This window comes from Perna viridis, chromosome 11 (assembly GCF_037379345.1).
Source record: "Perna viridis isolate PV_CMFRI_1.1 ecotype Kerala chromosome 11, ASM3737934v1, whole genome shotgun sequence".
In the NCBI taxonomy this organism is placed as follows: Eukaryota; Metazoa; Mollusca; class Bivalvia; order Mytilida; family Mytilidae; genus Perna; species Perna viridis.
The window spans coordinates 34,989,838-35,006,127 of NC_142455.1; the positions used below are offsets into that span (position 1 = coordinate 34,989,838).

General features: G+C 33.7%; 1 protein-coding gene across 5 annotated transcripts in view; it reads left to right on the forward strand.

The window, feature by feature from the left end:
• LOC148603870 (uncharacterized) overlaps nt 1–11,485 on the forward strand; it is a 53,504-nt gene extending 42,019 nt beyond the window's left edge. For 4 of the 5 annotated variants that reach the window (XM_088551511.1, XM_088551509.1, XM_088551512.1 and 1 more), the window contains 6 exons: nt 4,272–5,143; nt 6,759–6,873; nt 7,551–7,742; nt 8,351–8,384; nt 8,773–9,072; nt 10,891–11,485. In XM_088551511.1, coding sequence (XP_088407637.1) covers nt 4,272–5,143; nt 6,759–6,873; nt 7,551–7,742; nt 8,351–8,384; nt 8,773–9,072; nt 10,891–11,276 — 1,899 coding nt within the window. In that variant the 3' untranslated portion in view covers nt 11,277–11,485. The remainder of the gene's footprint in view (nt 1–4,271; nt 5,144–6,758; nt 6,874–7,550; nt 7,743–8,350; nt 8,385–8,772; nt 9,073–10,890) is intronic. The other variant, XM_088551514.1, reaches the window with a different exon arrangement.
• Nucleotides 11,486–16,290: the final 4,805 nt, after the last annotated feature.

Below are 16,290 nucleotides of genomic sequence, written 5' to 3' on the forward strand. Positions count from 1 at the left end.
TACAAATTGTAGAAAGTTTGTCTTGATATGAATGGTTAAAAGAAAATTGCCGAATTGATAGGCAAACGAAAACAAGTACATGTTACTATTTACTTTACGTTTTTTTTTTGTTTTTTGTTTTGTTTTGTTTTTTGTTTTGTTTTGTTTTGTTTTGTTTTGTTTTTGTTTTTTGGTTTTTGTTTTTGTTTGTTTTTTTTTATCAATTTGTGATGTTACAAAATGTACGCATGTTTCAGGAATTCGACAAATTTTATATACTAATGTTGTCCTTTATAAAGTTAAATCTTGTTCGTATATTTAGATGTCTAGAATATACTACTTTCTTTCAAGAAAAGAGCAACAAATAATTTTTCAAAAGTTGAAAACCGCTGTAGATACATCATTTGTTGTATGACATTACGGACTTCCTTTTTGAACTTAGTATTTCGCTTCCGTATAATACCTAGGCTATACTAAGTGGTTAGTTGTTTCCTCCCGTTGTCAAGATAGATTAAAATAACAATCAATTTGCCTTCAGAGATCACGTGGCAGTACGCATGCAGTGGTTTTTTATGGAGTGGAAAAGTAGAGTGGAGTTTTGGAGTAAAAGTTAAACACTTAAGTATGGTTTGAACTTGACAGTTTTTTTTTCTTCTTCTTTTTTGTTCGCAAACAAACCTGCATGTATTCATTTCATAAAACTATAAAACACCAATGATCACCCATTGGCGCCACTCCACGACTTTACGCAATAAAATAAACCATGCCCTGTATGATTCAGCTACGATTAATATCGTATTAAGAATGTTATTTGTATGTGTTCGTCACTGAGATATGATGACAACATGGTTATTTTTATAGACCTGTTTGGTATTGGGAATTATTAAGAGAAAAAAATGAGCTGATGTTTGATTTTAGTGACTAACCAGGGTAACCAAGATTCTAGCAGGAATTAAAATAATGTAAACCAGGACAAAATTCAAAACAGAAAAAAAATAACAAGAAACTTGGACTCCTCTAAAAACTGGAAACATTGACTTGGCGCATCAGTAGGGTCCGTTTCCTCTGTTCTTCTAGAATCACCTACCCAGTGCTCATAAAAGGTCAAGTCCGGAGTAAACAAAATAGGAAAAGACAAGTATGATATAATGAAAGAATCTGCTCCGCCATGAGATTGATTTTGAACTGATAGTTAATGTTCATATAGCAGTTGTACTTAACAATAAAGTGTGGCGATTTGTCATTATCATCATGCATCGAACATTTCAGATTTTTCTCCTTTTTTCCTTTAATTATGATTTTAAAGTAAATGCCCTCTTCATATCATTCAAAGATGTATTTTAATCTATATATAGATTCTCCTTCAGTCTAGAAGTGAATTTCTCCACTCAAGGTAGTTTTAGAATTCAACCCATGAGCTTAGACGGGCTTAATAATTGTTTCCCATGAAATAGGTTGTTAAAAAGTCACGTCCATATTTTAAATCGCCGGCTGGGAATGGGAGAAAATATGGTAATTGTTAGTTTATAGTATCAAACGAATATACATTGATCATACCTATTTCAGATTAACGATGAGGTATTAATATTAAAGTTTGGATCAAAACAAATGAAATAGAAAAGATTGTCCTCTAGATAACATAAAATACTTGGGAGGGATCTAGTCCAACAAATCAATGAGAGATTTTCATGATTTTGAAAACTGACATTAAAGTTGAACTTTAGGTCGCTTTTGTTGGATTGGTGTTCAATGTTGATTTATCTCGGTAATAGCTATTGATCAAATGCCACCATTTTGCCAATTATATAGCTGTCGTTGGCATTCGAGATCATTATGTAGAGCAAATTTGTGTGAATAAATTAAAATGCAAACATTTATCGGTGGAACTACTGGTAAATTATAATTAAGTGCATACAAGTTATAACAAAGTTATAAAACTTATAAACATACACCTGGATGGGAGATGGATAGAGAAAATGGAACAATCAATGATGGACCAGGAAAATAAAATTATCCACTGCATTTTTGATTTTGTACAGGCACTTCCAGATATGAAATATACACATTTCATTAGGTAATTTCATAAATTTGTCTGTTGAAATGTATTTCGATTAATTTACCTTCGGCCCATGACTTCTTGAAGTTTTTTTCTTTTTGTATAAGGCAATAATAGCTTTACATGTATCGTATAGCATGTGTAAATGGGAAAAAACGAAAATGATTGAAACATCAATTTGCACTCGTTAACACTACTTCAAAGCTCTATTAGAGGACACGAAGCTGTTCATTGAAATATCAGCTTCTTGGTATTTGACACTCTTTCTTTCAAATGGCCAATTGCAGGTAATCTAATATGAAAGCTTTCTTCAAAATCGAACTACTAAATATGGCTATGTGTTATAAATCGATCGGAAGGAGTGATAAATACAACAATTGTAGTGTTTTCCGTTAACAAGGTCAGAAGAAATTACTAGATATTAAGTACAAATTACAATATTTTCAAGCGGAAATCGCATTTTACTTTTAGGAGTGACAAACCCCACTAATTTCATTAATAATGGTAGTATGCATGTTCAGCAGAACAAGGACCATTTTTTCACACATGACTTGTCATGATCAGGGTTGCAATTTTCACCCTTGTCAACAAGAGCACTTTTTCATAACATAATCCTAGCGGGATGTATGAATCATTTGTCTTAAACAGGGTCAGTTTCTGGACATGGACATGATAGAAAGGATAGATGTTAAAATATTTAAATATTTTCGGACGCGTGTCATTTCTAACATATTACTTGCATTGAATTTTTTTTAAATTAAATTTACGTTAACTTGGCCAGATGAGATTGTATAAATATTTCTAAATTGCAGATCATATTCTACCTTAGAGTAATATATACCTCGACAGTATTGTTTGATGTGCCATTTGATACAAATAAATATACGTACCCTTTAAGATAGTTAGGTGAGAAAATGTTTACACTATTTTTTCAGAATAATGAAAAAGAATCAAAAATAACATTTAAGAGGTAAAAGGTAACTTAATACATTTCAAACGTACAAAAACACAGAAAATGATACCCACCTTTACGGCTTTACAGATTTGGTAAAAAGTACTAAAAGTTAAGACTGAGACAGGGACAATGACCCAAATTATTTTTAGACTGGATATCACTAAGAAGTGACTAATACATCGGTCGTAGGACTTATTATGCCAAAGAAATTTGATTGATTGATTGTTGGGTTTAACGCCCGAGCAGCAATATATCAACTATATTCAGGCGATGAACATGAAATGGATGATAAAATGATCATGAAATGATGATTTGAAAGAAAAGGATGGGACACAAGGGTAATAGGGTCGACAAATTTTGATTACCACCAGAAAAAAGGAGGGATGTGTAGGGTCGGGCAACTTAGCCTTCTGTGGCGGAGTGCAAATGTTCCTACTCCTATCGAATACCACAGCAGGGTTCTTCAACGTGCGAGGAACGTGGCATCTTTCCCATCTTTCCGTATTAAAGCCTGACAAGCCCAGCATGTAACACGCCAGATGTACCCCATTCCTCTCCTGCGGCACACAACCCCGTTGCTCTGTGGGCAGAGCGCCCTAGCCCCTGGCTAGAGTTCAGAACACTATTTAATCGCTTTTTACGACAAGCTTAGCGCTACTGCAGGCCTATTCTTTTGACATCCGGACCCGCACGGGACCATAACGATTTGAAAAATGTTGAATATATGTATACGTAACCATGGTCTAAAGGGCAAAATTGAGAATATTTTCAGATTGCAGGCTGCGTTCAGTTGACATCAGGAATAAAACAGATTTTAAATAAATATCATAAAATATTGTTTTAGGTATAAAACTGGGTGATCAAAGATAATTTGTTTACATTGTCAATTTTACATCAATATATTTTTGCGATTACACAAGGAAAATTGGAATGAATAATTCAATAAAATATTCATCGATAATTGTACATGATTTTCACATTCAAAAGAATATATATATTTATAAGTCATTTCATGTTTTCATTTTTTTACATCACCAATTACGGAATTGATTCTTCACACATTGTATTTTTATTGTTTTTATATGTTTATTTATGAAATATTTATGTAATGAGTTCGAAGAATATAAACACAACTGATAACAAGACAAACATGTAATAATTGTAAAGGTATAAATGCGAGTGGAAAGTTTGCCAAATTTAGATATCTGCACATAAGTATTTGGCTAAAGCTTGATTAATATTAAATTTGGGTTATTTTAATATAATTGCATATATTTTCAGACGTCTATTTCTCCCTACTGGTCAGCATGGACTGATGTGTTATCGGGAGTACACCGATTCTCTTTGGAAATCTGGAAACTTGAGTACGTCGAATCGGAAGACGGATTCAGAGAGCCTTTGAAAAATGCAAGTCAAAATCCTGTTCCGTTATTTATATACGAAACATTGGCTGAAAATACAATGTTTCCTCAGTTTGTTTTTACAGAGCCAGGACTTTATTCATGCATTTTAGAAGTAAACGATAGAGCAAATAACTCCGAGTATGTTCGTCGTATCGTTTTATACGACTCCACCTCTGATGTATCTGTTAATAGTTCAAGTGGGATTATTGTTTCCTCGGCATTATCCGAAACAGACTATTCATGGCAGACTGACTTTGATCCTAAAGATGTTACTACATTACAGATGTCTTGGTCGTATCTCTTTTACAATTTTTTTCATACGCAGGAACATTTGTTATCGAAAGTTCTAGATTATGAACCAAGACTCAGTGACGGAGGGCGGAGACAAAACTACAAACGCATTCGGTCGCATTTTGATGATTTGGAAGGAAACCGAACTATAAATGCTCTTCCTAATGTAAATGGTATAACACGATATTATTTTGCGAGAAAGGTCGTCAGTCGACAGACACCGGACGTTCCTGAAACAGGATGGAGTTTAGTAACACCAATATCAGACAATATCAGTTTGAAGATTGATGCACTTACTTTAGGTGACGGAAGTACGCTACAGATTTGGGTCAGGGCGTTTGATATATTGAACAATAGCCAATGGCAGTCTACTCTTGTCCATTTCGACCACAGTGCACCAAATATATTTGTAAACCAACCTCAGTATAATGTCAATGGTGAATTTTCATTCACTAGCAGGTATTACAATAGCTTTAGATCTAGAAGTACATGCATCTGTTTATTTGAAAAAAAGAAACAATCCATATCATAAGTGTTTCTCAACAAACGTATATCAATCCTTCAGTATAAGAGTAATCAAGGGAACAAAAACTCTACCGGAAATCAAAAGAATGTACTCCAGGGAAGGGAAAAAGAACAGACATGGAAAACAGATGCAAACAACAAAAAAACATAAAATAACCAAAATAATACATACAAAGTAACAAAAGTAAACGAGAAACTCGGACTCGTAAAAAACTAGAAGCATGGATCAGATGCATCAGTAGGGTAAATGTCCTTTCTCTGTTTTTCTAGAAACACTCACCGGGTTGCTCATAAAAAGTCAAGAAAGAGAAACGGAAAACTATGACACGTTGAGCAAATCACTTTTTATAGTGCAAAGTGGGCCTTTTCAGATTTAAACTGGTCTTGAGGTGGCAAGTCAGAAAACTGCTATTAGCCCTTTGTTTGTATATTTGTATATCGTAAACGGAGTTCTTTATTTCTATTTTATCAAGGGTGTGAGAAATTTTTTAACTGATATTAGGTGCAATGAGTTGTGTAATGTTTTCCATAGTGGCCAAATTTAAAAAAGAGGGTTGTAATTACGTCAAAGTATTTAAATCTCGCTGGATGTTTTGCGCCTGGCTAAGTCAGCAATGTCTGGCAACTGTATGTATTGTTTTGTTTTCACATTCCGTTTTCCTTTATATTGCTGGAGTATAAAGGGGCAACTACTTAGATGTACATGTGTTTTGTGTAGTTTTTGGGCCGGCTACAGCTGCCCAGAGGTGTGAAAGTTAATTTGTCATTCATTGACCACTCATGGGGGCCTTAGTTTTTTCATCCCGATGGGTATTTATTTCCTGGACACATTCACCATACCCATTCTCGTTACATTAGGAATATCCAAACGTTTATTCATATTGAAATTATGTCGTCGGCAGTTAATATTACTCATTCACCGCTATTGTACAAGTTAATAGTACTAATTCACCGCTATTTTATAAATTAATAGTACTCATTCACCGCTATTGTATAATTTAATGTTACTCATTCACTGCTATTTTACAAGTTAATGTTACTCATTCACCGCTTTTGTATAAGTTAATGTTACTCATTCACCGCTCATGTATAAGTTAATGTTACTCATTCACCGCTATTCTATAAGTTAATGTTACTCATTCACCGCTGTTTCACACTACACTATGTATAAAACAGAAATAACGGTTACAAGTTACTGCAAAATAAAACATTTTATGTTTTAAAGAACTAGTTTTTCTCATGGTCGTTATACTTCGGTCAAATAAAAATTTCCGCAAGGACGGAATAAAATATGAAATGTTGACAGATCACAAAATTTATCAGCATCTGTTATCTCTAATACATAAACACATTAAGCGCTTATATTTTACAAAACATTTTACAAAACCTGTTCTCATGCCGATAGCATAGCTGTGATTATATCAATAGATAATTTCGTGCTTTTCAGTGTATGACCAGATGAAATTGTTAACACAGATAACTTAACCTAGCAACGTCAAGTTGGTATCATTTGTTTTAATGGTGAAGCTAATGTATTGATCTATTTCAGATTTACATTCGTAACCCAAGATTTACATAGTGGTTGTGTCAATACGTCAATTAAACTTGTACTAAAAGACACGGGAGATGTCAGATATGAAACCAACAATACTGTACTTAATGAGGTATTCCGAATAATATGCCATCAGCGCATGTTGTATCACAAAGAGAAGATTAACTTGAATTGTCATTAACTCATTGCATTGACTGTTAAAAATGCTGTCAAAAAAATAATGCAATTACAAAATTGTTTGTTGCAACCAGTTCTACAAAAATAGTAGCATGGTAGTTGTGCCCAATTGATGATACTAGTTTGTTTTCTTACATGAGTGATGATACGCTCTTTTTTTGTACGAGTGAAGAGCAGTGGAACTAGTTGCAAATCATGAAGTTCTTTAACGGAGAACAGAAATATTGTTAGGAACGTGCGCTTGTTTCCGTTTTCTTCCGTCAAAACGCTCCATTGTATAGGCAAAAATATATAGTTAAAGAGTTAATTACAATGACAAGTTTTTTTGCTTTGTTTAGTAATCAGAATATTGTTAAGTTTATAATGACACAATGTAGAAGACGTTAGTAAGAAAACTCAAAGTCACTATCATTCGAATAGTAGAACATAATATTCAATCTTAAAGAAGGCTGACATGAACACAATATTGACACTAGATGTACATTAAGTGGAAATATAAATGTACTTGCCTACATTTAGACTTGGTTTAAGAACGATGTAGCATAACATTTAAAGGTCGCTTAAATTTTATTTTACAATAACGTAATATGAATATATATTTGTATATTTTAGACGCAAACTGACTGTTCTAAGTCATCTGACTGCTACTGTGTTCCAATGGGTCTCTGCTTTAGACGTACACAGACATTTGACGTGAACACATGTCTACTAGGTGTACCATTAAAACTGATTGACCAAGGAAAGTATACTTTGGAAATATCATCATATAACTCCGCAACACTGTTATCCCAAGTCTCCACAGAGGTAATAATTAAAAGTAAAAACTACCTGACCAAGTTTATTTCATTGTGTTATTTTTATCATTCGGATGTAGCTCTGAAATATAATTGATTTGATTTGTTAGAAATCGACATTTGCAAGTTTTGTTTTTTTAATTTTGTTGATTTATGTCGGAAATATATGCATATAGATTTCTGAAAAAAAAAACAGATCTAAATAGAGAACGCACTTCAATCACTTAAAACTATTACATATGTTGACAAAATAAAACATTGTTTGTTTAGTGGGTTCTTCTTGTATCATTTATCCAGTTTCAGAATTTAACATGTATTGGTAGTTAAGTATTCTATAATTGTAATTTTATAACCATTACACCATAAGTTCATATGCATTTCTTTAAATAAAAATAGCGTCCTTTTTTGTGTCTTTTTTGTGTTTTTTTAATGAAAATCTTATATGATGCCCAATTCACATTATTTTGGATTATCAGACAATTGATTTGACAATACATGTATTCCTTATGATAAATAACCGAAGAAAAAAGATGTGTACACACAATTAATTATATGATGAATGAATACCCTCAAAATCAACTTTTATAGTTAACGTATTCCCTAATTCCATAATTACAGATCGACGTCAATGATATAGTCGGGGTAAACCAGTGTAAGTTTATATGAATTGTTTGAACTTACTTAATCACCGAAGCTATTATAAATGGATATTTTTTTTTCTAATTTGTTCTGTTCGTTTCAATGTCCCTCTGGCACACTTTACTTTCCTCGCCTTGCTTCAATTGATATTTTCACTCATTTCCCTCTATTTATTAAGATACAGCATTTTTTTTCACCCAAAATGACACTTTTGATGACACTGAATCCTTCCACTTGTTACGAGGATTTATCGTATGTTTTTTAGTAACACAGCACTATTACTTTGATGTTACGTAAACACTTCATGTTTACTTCAGTTTACGAACAGAATTTTAATTTTCAATGAAACATTTCTTAGACTTATTTAGTTTAAAATGTATATATATACATATATATTTCAGATCCCGGACCCTTGGAAGTATCATTTCTAAACAAAACTAAGACAGCTGTAATCTTAAAGTGGACTGCAACTCCGACATGTTATCACGTTGCCAGATATGTGGTCTATCTTTACACACCCAATAATGCAACTCGAGAATTGGAAATATTGCCAAACATCACTGAAGTCACAATAATGGACCTATTACCTGGGGTAACTTACAGTATCGAAATGTTCGCGGTGTATCAGGAATTTGGAAATGAATCTAATGTTATAAGAAGCTTGGATTCATTTACAGTTGATTTTGAAACCTCAGAAGCAGGTACTTTTATTTAAGTAGCACTCTTCATACGAATCATACAAAATGTGATTCATAATTGGAAAGCCTACATATTTTTATTTTTGATATTTTAATTTCAGTGTCATAGAAAACAGAAAGTAACGTGTGGCTTTTCATAATACTCATGTTCATATGATAAATTAATTTTATAGAGTGTACTATAGAATTCAAAATTCGGCGAGATAACAAATACTGCTACCTAAATTCAATTTGATATATGATATCTTGTGTTGACTATTATTTAGTATATATATATATATATATACAACGTCTCAGAATGTGACGACTCTATTCTCTACACTGCTCCATCGGATCAAATTGATACAGGGAAGATAACGTAAACTTATAGAAGGGTCTGAAAAATTCCCAACAATGTTAGAACTGTCAAATTTGCGAAGCAAATTTTTGTCGTTCCCTCCGCGGGACTCGAACTCGTACCGCTGTGACATCTATGGCAACACCGCCTGCACTAAGTCCAGCGCCCTAGACCACTCGACCAGCTAGGCTATATTAAATATAGCTTTCGCTGGCCGGGTGATTCCTCCTCGTAGGATTAATCTACGTAGGCGGTGTTGTCATAGAACATAAAGTAACTAAAATCATACGACGTATCAAATCCCCGAAATAAGGATTGTTTAAAGATAATACGTCACCTTTATAGCGCAAACTGAGATTAAAGGACTAACGAAATACAGGTTACAAAAGGGGGAAAGTTCAAAACATAGGACATTGCTATATCTTTGAAACCAAAGTGGTCAGGAGCTTAAATGTGGTACAGTGATGGAATTCTACATGCAAAAATATATTATGCATAAAGAACGGAAACGATATATTGCCCGTAGCCATGCAATTGATTTCACATGCTCCGATTTGGAAGAGTTTTAAGAGTGGAAATGAAACGAATTTTGAGGTTCGAGATTAAGTTGCCCTTTCCAAGGTGACCAATTTTACAGCCAAAATATTAGATTGTGAGGTTTGAAATAAAATGGCGAGTCCAAATTTGAGGTTTTGAGGCAATTAAAACATTGGTTTTGTCATTGAACCTGATTTTCACGCCCAATTGCTAATTATGAAATTCTCTAATGTCAATAAAAAATGGATATTAATTTTGCTGTTTTGAGAATGTTTGGAATCATGATGAGTCATGTTTGTCGGCCCCCTCGTGATTTTTCAGTTTAAAACCATCTTTTGTTTACTTTATCGTCATAGTGTCTAGGTATGTTTTTGTTCTTTTATTTGTTTACGAAATTCCTTGCTGAATAGAATCTTATTTTTTAAATTTTGCTGAATGTTTTCATATCTACTGATTCTTGCTGAATGTTTTCATATCTACTGATTCTTGCTGAATGTAACAATATCTATTCAATCATGCTCAATGTCTAAATTTCGCTGAATGTAATTACATCTATTAATTTAGATGAATGTTATAATATCAACTGAATCATGCTTAATGGCTAAATTTCGCTGAATGTAATTACAAATATTAATATAGATGAATGTTATAATATCTACTAGGTCTTTTTGAAAGTAGTCATATCTTGCTGAGTGTAATCATCACTGTTCTTGGTTCCTGAATGTAATCATATCTGTTTTTTTCTGAGTATGATAATATCTACTAAAAGTCGCTGAATGTGATCATCACCCCACAATCTTGCTGAAAGTAAAAATATCTACTTATTCTTGCTGAATATAATCCTATCCACTTAATGTTGTTGAATTTTTTCATGTCTACAAATTTGTCTGTATGTGCTCTCATCTACTAATTTTTTCTCATGTACTTATATCTATGAATTCTTGCAGATCAGACCACCGAAAGCAGCGGACGAAATTTCGTACCTATTATTTTTGGATCAGTGGTTGGATTTATCGTTCTCGTGATACTGGTCATTATCTGTATCGTTTGGTTTCTTAAGCGTCGTCATAGAAACTTGTGTGTCGGACCAATATCCGAACCGGATATTGTAAATGACGCCAGTAAAAGACCAATAATGAAACAAACTTCGACGTTGTCTAGAAAGTTGTTAAATACGAGAAACGTACTTTCTGTTCCTCAGACTCCATCACTAGAAAAGGCTGACACAAATTTGAAGACCAATATATTTGACATAAATTTACCAAAAGGGCGTGCTCATACCTTACCCCCACTCCCACCGCTTAGTTCAGTCATGAAGCAAAATCACAAATAGTCAATTGTACCAAGCTTCTAGTCCGAAAACCTAGGCATTTGTTGTCATTATTGTATTTGTTCGTTTATAGATATGATCATACATAGACAGTCTACGTACGGCAAAGTTTCAATGTATGTAAAATATTGTACTTAATTTGAATTACATAAAGACTTATGGCGTCTCAAATGTAGGTCAATAAAAGTTATGGAAATATATCAAACGATGCATTTTTCTCTGCCTTGTTTTTAATGATAAACAGTCCTTGCCGTAACAAAAATGAATACTTCTGTAAACTAAGCCTTTTTTAAAGTCTGAGTTAAACGGATGACCCTGTTAGATTCACATAAAAATATATCGATATATTCAAAGAAATGCATTGCTAATACATATAGTCAGATATTTTTGCATTAGATTGAACTTGGATGAGCAATTGGATGAACGACACTTGCTCTAACATGAAAGTTCACTACATATCGAAAGTACCGAATGTAATGAACACTACACAGAACATATCAAGTACCAATCCAACATAATATAAACATCACTGCATATGATATTGACATTTCTGTGTATGATAACCAAAGCACCAAACATAATGTCTGAGTTACTAAACATGAAATAAAAACTACGAAACAAAATATAAATACTACCGAACATAGTAATGAAATCACCAAACATATCTACTATAGCAACATCAGAAGACAATAGTTTATTACCTTATCTTCTGATGTTAGGTTGATTCAGTTGATAAGATGTGGATTTAATTTGTAATTGGTGTTATCGGATCATTTTGTCAAGAATTTCACTGTTTTCGTTTATTCTATGTATATTTTGGGGGAATGAGTTAACCAATTTACATAGACGTGTATTTGTATTCAGAAATAAACAGAAACCAATCGCTGCAAAGGAATTCAAATGAAAAAGAAACCTTGATTTTATGTGCATGTCTTCTGATTCTACGTTTAAGTAGCGCTCCGCTTAAGGGTCATGCAAAATGTGATTCATGGTTGGGTAGCCTACATATTTTGTATTTGTAATATTTTAATTAAAATGTTTTCGTTTGTTTGATGGGATTTAACGCCCGAGCAGCAATATTTCAGCTATATTCAGGCGATGAACATGAAGTGGATGATGAAATGAACATGAAATGATGAAATGAAAAATGGGATGGGACACCAGGATAATAGGGTCGAGAAATTTTGATTGCCATTGAAAATAGGGAGGGATGGGTAGGGTTGGGCAATTTAGCCTGCTGTGGCGGAGCCCTATGGTTCCTATTCTGGGAGAATACCACAGTAGGGTTTTTTAACGTGCGAGAAACGCGGCATCTTTCCCAACACAGTGCACCACTGTGGTTTGCGGTCAGGTTTTCCGTATTATAGCATGTCAACCCAAGCATGTAACATGCCAGAGGTACCCCATTCCACCACCTTGGGCTCACAACCCAGTTGCTCTGTAGACAGAATGCCCAAGCCCCTGGCTATGGTTCTGAGCACTATTTAGTCGCCTTTTACGACAAGCTTAGCGCTGCTGCAGGCCCATTGTTTTGACACCCTGACCTGCACAGGTTTAATTAAAATGTCATAGTAAACAGAAAGTAACATATGGTTTTTCATGTAACCCTTGGTCAAATGAGATTAAAACATTATAGAATGTAGTGTTGAGTTTAAAATTAAGGGAAATACATTGTAACTATGACAATAACACTAAAATAAAATAAAATCTATTGGATTTTCCATGCAAAATTATATCCTAAGGACAGTCAGATTGGAATGAAAAAACATACATTTCATCATAAAGACCTATAAAGGTAATCGATTACAAAAATAAAAATATGTAACCTATGTGTATCACATTTTACAGAATTTGCATGATTTTTGTAAAGACTGCTGCTTAATACTTTTAGTAATCCGCTACTTTTATGCACATTTTTCAAATTACGAAGATTGTTATTATGTACGATATGCTTTATTTAAATAAGCGAGGGGGCTTGAGGTATCGATATTGAAAACTTTTTTTCATGTCTTACAATATTAATAATGAAAAAGTTGAAGCCGGTAAAATGTTAATTCAAGGCTTTGGTTATCTTAAATAAGTTGACTAGGGTCTTTCATGAATGTAAAAGATTTCATGTAGAGGTCGTGTTCATCATAACTTAATCAAAAATGGGTTTATGCAGAGGTCGTGTTCATCATAACTTCATCAAAAACGTGTTTCATATCCTTGTTCTTATGATATTGTAATAAAAGTGTTTTTACAGAATCATAGTGTAAACATTTTGTGAATAACCTTATCCGTATGGGTTAGCTTCACCGTATCATGACTCTGCTTATCTTGACTCTTGATTAATTATTGATTAACGTTCTCAGATTTCACTCTACCTCCTGGAATTGCCTTTTATCTTGGCATTCGCACGAAAACTTTGTTTTTTTTTAAACATTTAATGATATGATTATTTTTACTAAATCCATATGGATCTGTTTTCATTTATACTTTTGTTTGAGTAAACTAGGTGTGCTTATTCGAGATAGGTACAGCTTGTTGTCTGTTGTCTAATTTGCCAAGGTGTATTTCTATCGATCTCAATAGTTAAATCGGAATTCGACATACTTTTATAGGTCGTTTTATTCTTGTATTTTCCATCATTGTCATACGTTTGGTGTGGATTGAGCACTCACAAACATTTGCAACCCCGCCACATATTTGTGTGCCTGTCACAAGCCAGGATCCGGCACTGCAGTGGTTGTCGTTGTTTATTGTGTTCATTGTCATTCGTTTACGTTTTTTGTAGGTCACTTTTTTGTCTTATATGAATAGTTTCATCATTTATCTATGGGCTGTGTACAGCTTGTTTTATGGTATGAGTTTTGCTCATCATTAAAGACTGTGTGATGATCTGAGGAGGTTTAATTGTTCGTTGCTTGGCGTTTGGTGACTGACTATACCATTGCCTGTCTTACTATATATCCTATTTTTATAAGAGTTAGAGAACTGGAACAACACAATGTAGGCGGTCATGAAAAATAACGCGTCGTTGAAATGTACTCAACATATTAAACCATATATTTTCAAGTGGATGCAGAAATAAATACGACGGAAAAAGGGTCGCTATTGTGACTGATAAACTAATTAACTGCATTATGGCTCGAAAGGGTAATCAAGGGATTCTAAGTTCTAGCGGAAATTAAAAAAAAAGCAATCCAGGGACAAACACAACAAAGAACATTAAGTAACTAAAATAATGCATACTAAGTAACAAAAATGAGCAACTCGCACTCCACTGAAAACTGGGAGCATTGACAACAATTTTAAGTGATGCAATAATCTTTTATAGTTTAGACAATGTTGAGAATGAAATTTGGGAAACATGCTAAAATTAAGTTTGTCTTATTATATGATCTGTGGTATACCGTGGTTCTCATCCCCGCGTGGGAAACATTGTGATTGATAATACATACGATAAGTCATACCTTTTTGTATGTTTCAAATGGTTTGGAGCTATTATGACTGTTAAATGCTAGTAGTGCTTTGGGCATTTGTGTAATTTATAATCAGTTTCTTAATTTCTATTATGACAAGGGATTCAGACTTTTTTTAACTGATGTTTGCTGTGTGTTTACTTACATATTGCTGTAGTACATAGGGGCAACTATTTCACTGTTGTTTTGGGGCCCGCTGCTAGTCGTTTAATGACAACCAATGGATGTAAGGATTAATACATGCGGGTATATCTCATTCTTTACTTTACAGTATTAGTTTACAGAAAGTTCGTCACTTAACCAAAATGTTAATTAAACCGTTGTGTAGGCTCATTTGTTAAAGATTTAGTTATGTTATGTTATGATATTGTTGTCAAATCATTAAGGATAACCTTCTTTCGTATTAACATTGAATCGCTCATATATTCTTTACATAGATACTATATTTAAAAGCAGTATTTTATATGACATTGGTTGTGTCCTTATTGTATGAATTTGTGGTGTACCGTGATTCCCAATCTCGCATGAGAAGAATTGGAATTGATTTTACTTACACAGGGGACATAACTTTTTGTAGTTCTCAACTGGTCTGTAACTCCTAGTAGTCCTTACTTAAATTCAGTTTCTTTATTTCCGTGGTAACAAGGGACTCAAATCTATTTAGAATGATGTGTAGGTGTGTTTATGTGTAAAACTTTTTTCACAGTGACCAGATTTTAAACGGGAATTGTGAACACACTAGAGTACTTTAATCCCGCCACATTATTTGCATAAGTCCCAAGTGAGGGATTTCAGGTCTCTGTATGTCTAGTTTCGTTTTCATTATTTTTTATGATATTAAACTATATAGAGGGGGGCAACTATTTCGCTCTGCCTGTGTATAATGGTGATTTGTGGCCATCTGCAGGAAACCCCGTGGTATGGGGTTTCCTCGTGGTTCAATGAAGACCAATGGGTGGCCTCAGGCGAATATTTTCATCATGGTGTGGTGTATATGCCAAATGTCAGACACCGGCGGGGACAATGAGATCTTCACACTACAAGACAGGCAGCAGCGGCCCCAAAACAACATTAAACACAGCGAAATAGTAGCCCATAAACTCCTGCAACAAAAATCTGATTTGAGAATGAAAATGAAACAATACACAGGCCAGAAATTCCGGACAGGCACAAAACAAGGCGACGGGTTTAAAGTTCAAGTATATTTACTAGCTCTTCGAGGTGTTAGTGCATTAAAATCAGATAGTATCTATACATTAATGTTGTTACAGGGCAAAAGCTGGTCAACACTGGGACCCTATTTCGATTTTGATATTTCTATACGTGTCTTCTAAAATCTCTAATGTTGAATACTAAGTTTATAAAAATCATTAACTGTACATACTATCTAATGGCAAAGTAATCGACATTTGAATAGACTATTGTGGGACTATGTGAAAAGTAACATTGACTGCTAATTTGTGAAAGAGCAAACATGTTTTGTATAGATCGATGATTTATCGAACCTATATTTCGACTTCGATATTTCTACTTTTTCTATTTTGTTCATTATC